Source organism: Pteropus alecto, unplaced genomic scaffold, assembly GCF_000325575.1.
Source record: "Pteropus alecto unplaced genomic scaffold, ASM32557v1 scaffold101, whole genome shotgun sequence".
Classification (NCBI taxonomy): Eukaryota; Metazoa; Chordata; class Mammalia; order Chiroptera; family Pteropodidae; genus Pteropus; species Pteropus alecto.
In genome coordinates this window covers 2,507,380-2,510,175 of record NW_006432945.1, presented here as the reverse complement: position 1 = coordinate 2,510,175, position 2,796 = coordinate 2,507,380, and the positions used below count along the sequence as shown (strand labels likewise).

Below are 2,796 nucleotides of genomic sequence, written 5' to 3'. Positions count from 1 at the left end.
AGTGGCACAGGCCTGAGGGGGGTTCAGCTACAGGCCAAACTTAGCCCAAGCCTCTGCCCCTCCAGGGCCACCTGTTAAGAATTAGCAAGCAATCCACAGATGCTGTGCTTATAGTTGCCTCAAAAGGCCACGCTAGAAACCGAGGCCAGTTGCCTCCAGTGTGAGTCTAGGCGCTGCTCGGCAAGGAGCACCTGACTCACTGAGGATATACCTGGATGTGGCTTGGGTGGGGCTGCAAGTTGAGAAAGGTGGGGTTTCAGGGAATCCTCTGGGTAGAGTGACCTCTGTTATCCAGTTTGATGACATCTCGGCTATGGTGGACACGCGCACTGGGAGGGAGGAGGATTCAACAGGGAACAATGGATACTGCGGGCACTTCTGTACAGAGTGAGTCTCTACTCGGCCCTCACTCCAACAATGTCTTCCTGTAAGTCCCTGGTGTCCCCTGCGTGCAGCCAAATAGGCACTGGTGCTCAGAGCGAGCAGGTTCGTCACTGCGAAAATCTGCTCGCGGTCGTGGCCCCTTTAAGAGGCGTCTGCCGCTGCCACAGCCTCTGTCTCACTCAGCCGCCGGAGACCAGGCAACCCTGCGTCCTCGCCCCGTCCCACCCTCTGCCGTTGCAGGGTGCTTTCTTGGATTTCTCCCTATTTATATGGCTTGTTCATCTAGATCCCAGGCGATTTTTCCTTGCTGCTGCTCCTCGTTTCCGTCACAACTTTGATTTGGTCGCCAGAGGGATGAACAGAGCCTCTATCATCTATGCCACTTTTTCTCTCCTCTGAATAATAGCTACTGTTTTTACTAAGGTATTTGGACACTGTTCTCTAGTAAGAGAGAGTTTGGAGAGTTTTAAACAAGAAAAGGACATGACTGGATTAAGATGTGCTATAAGAAAAACACAGGGAGAGCTTGTTGTAGATGGGACTTTTTTTGATGCAGCATGATCCTCAGGGGAAAACCGTTACGGCCAAGTTCCACCAGCTACTTTCGTGGTGAAGTCTTCAGCCTCAGGAAGGCTCTTGGGGCATTTCAGTGCACCACTTACTTAGGTGGCAATTTTATCTTCAACTGATAATCACTTCTCTTTTGTGGAAAATTTTTCTGGCCCATTGACTTTCAGATTTGGTCTGATTTTTGTCTTCATTTCACTCAGCTATTTATGTCCATTACTAGTTACAAAATCATTTCACTCTCCTCAAGTAATTGGCCGCCTGCTACCCATTCTTACACATTACCATAGTTTCTGAGGTAGCCGGAAGTCACCATGGCACAGTCAGCAGAACCAGGCTGGGCCAGGAGCAGCTCACAGGGAGAGGAGCTACTGGTGGCCAAGAAATCACTGCGTTATTACAGAGAGTGAAATTCAGTTCATCAACAATGCATTGATCTTACTCTGTGCCAGGCACTGAGGAGCAACAGAGGTGAAAGAATACACCTCCCACCCCATCTAAGAGAAGCTTGCCTGTCCTTTCAGTGGGAGGATGAGTCATGTTTGCAAATAACTGCATTGTGAGTTATGTGTGACAAGTGTTAAAACAGAAGTAAAGCAAAGTGCTTTGGGAGCCCAGAGGAGAGCCTGCTTCAGGCTTGTGGAGGCCGGCCAAGACTTGATAGCATTTGAGCTGGGCCTTGAAAGAGGGGTCAGGTTCTAACAGGGAGGAATGGGCAGATGAAACTCTTTCTATGGAGAGAACAACATGAATAAAGATAGGGATGTAGAAGAGGCAGAATCAGCAATATAATTTGTGCAAATGAAAATGCTAAGCCCCTTGTTAAAAAAATCATGAAAAATTTTAAGACGGTGACATCAGAGCCTTTAACCAAGCATAGGAACTTCCTAGGGCACAGGCCAAGTGACTGCACGGGTTGCACATCCATGGAGCGAATCCTGAATGCAGGGTGCATACAAGGACAGGGTCAGGATAAAACCCAAGGATACCCAAAGCTTGGCTGTTCGTACCCCTCATGAAGGTGCCATTTCCTCCTCCTGACACTTGGCCAGCCCTCCTTAGCCATCTCTCTTCGTGAAAAATATGACCTTTGTGTCAACATACTATTTCTTAATCGTTCCTCTTTCAAAGGAGGAAAGAGAGGGGAAAAAAACTGCGAGAGTTTCTAGTCTCTGTAAAATGTAAATGTAGCCTATGATTATTTCTTCTCAGCTGGGAAAAAGTTCCCATCAAATAAGTTACTAATTTCTTCAATTAACTACTCCCCCTCTTTTATTTTTTTAATCATCAGTACCTAATTATCATTAAATATTTCTTGGCTAAGCCTGTTGTTTCATAACCTATTTTATAAAGACATCACACTCTTTTCCTTAAACATTTTTTAAATAGTGAGACTAGCGCTGTGCTCCAGCTTTCTTTCCCTCCCTGGTTTCTCTACGCCCCTGTGAGTACGTTGGCTCTGGGGCTCCACTCACCCCGGGAACGTATCCTGGCAGCCCCCTTTGAACAGCCTCACTGCAGAAAGGTAAGTTTGAAGAGACGGAAGATGAGGATACACCTGGAGCAGAGGAGCCTTTTTGTGAACTTGCCCTGGGCAATTGCAAATCAAAGGATGGGGAAATTGAGGCATTAACAGCTGAATCTGTGAACTTACAGTTTAATAAATGTAGGCTTGATTTCAGTTTCGAATCCCCCCAAACTACCTAAATGGAAAAACCTTGAGCTCAGTGATAATAGACTCTTTGGATGTCTGGACAGGCTAGCAGAAAAACTTCTAAATCGCACACATCTAAACTTCGGTAAGAATAAACCGAAAAGTATCAGCACCGTGGAAACTTTGAAAGA

The 2,796-nt window shown here is 46.5% G+C and overlaps 2 protein-coding genes across 2 annotated transcripts in view; both read left to right on the top strand.

The window, feature by feature from the left end:
* The window catches only part of KCNH1 (potassium voltage-gated channel subfamily H member 1), a 309,398-nt gene that overhangs the window by 196,114 nt on the left and 110,488 nt on the right, over positions 1–2,796 (top strand). The window lies entirely within an intron of this gene.
* Positions 1–2,796, top strand: part of LOC112476446 (acidic leucine-rich nuclear phosphoprotein 32 family member B-like) — a 20,426-nt gene that overhangs the window by 11,347 nt on the left and 6,283 nt on the right. The window contains 2 exon segments of the mRNA XM_025043994.1: positions 2,462–2,603; positions 2,605–2,796. The exon segment at positions 2,605–2,796 is cut by the window's right edge and continues 75 nt beyond it. Of these exon segments, the coding sequence (XP_024899762.1) occupies positions 2,462–2,603; positions 2,605–2,796 (334 nt within the window).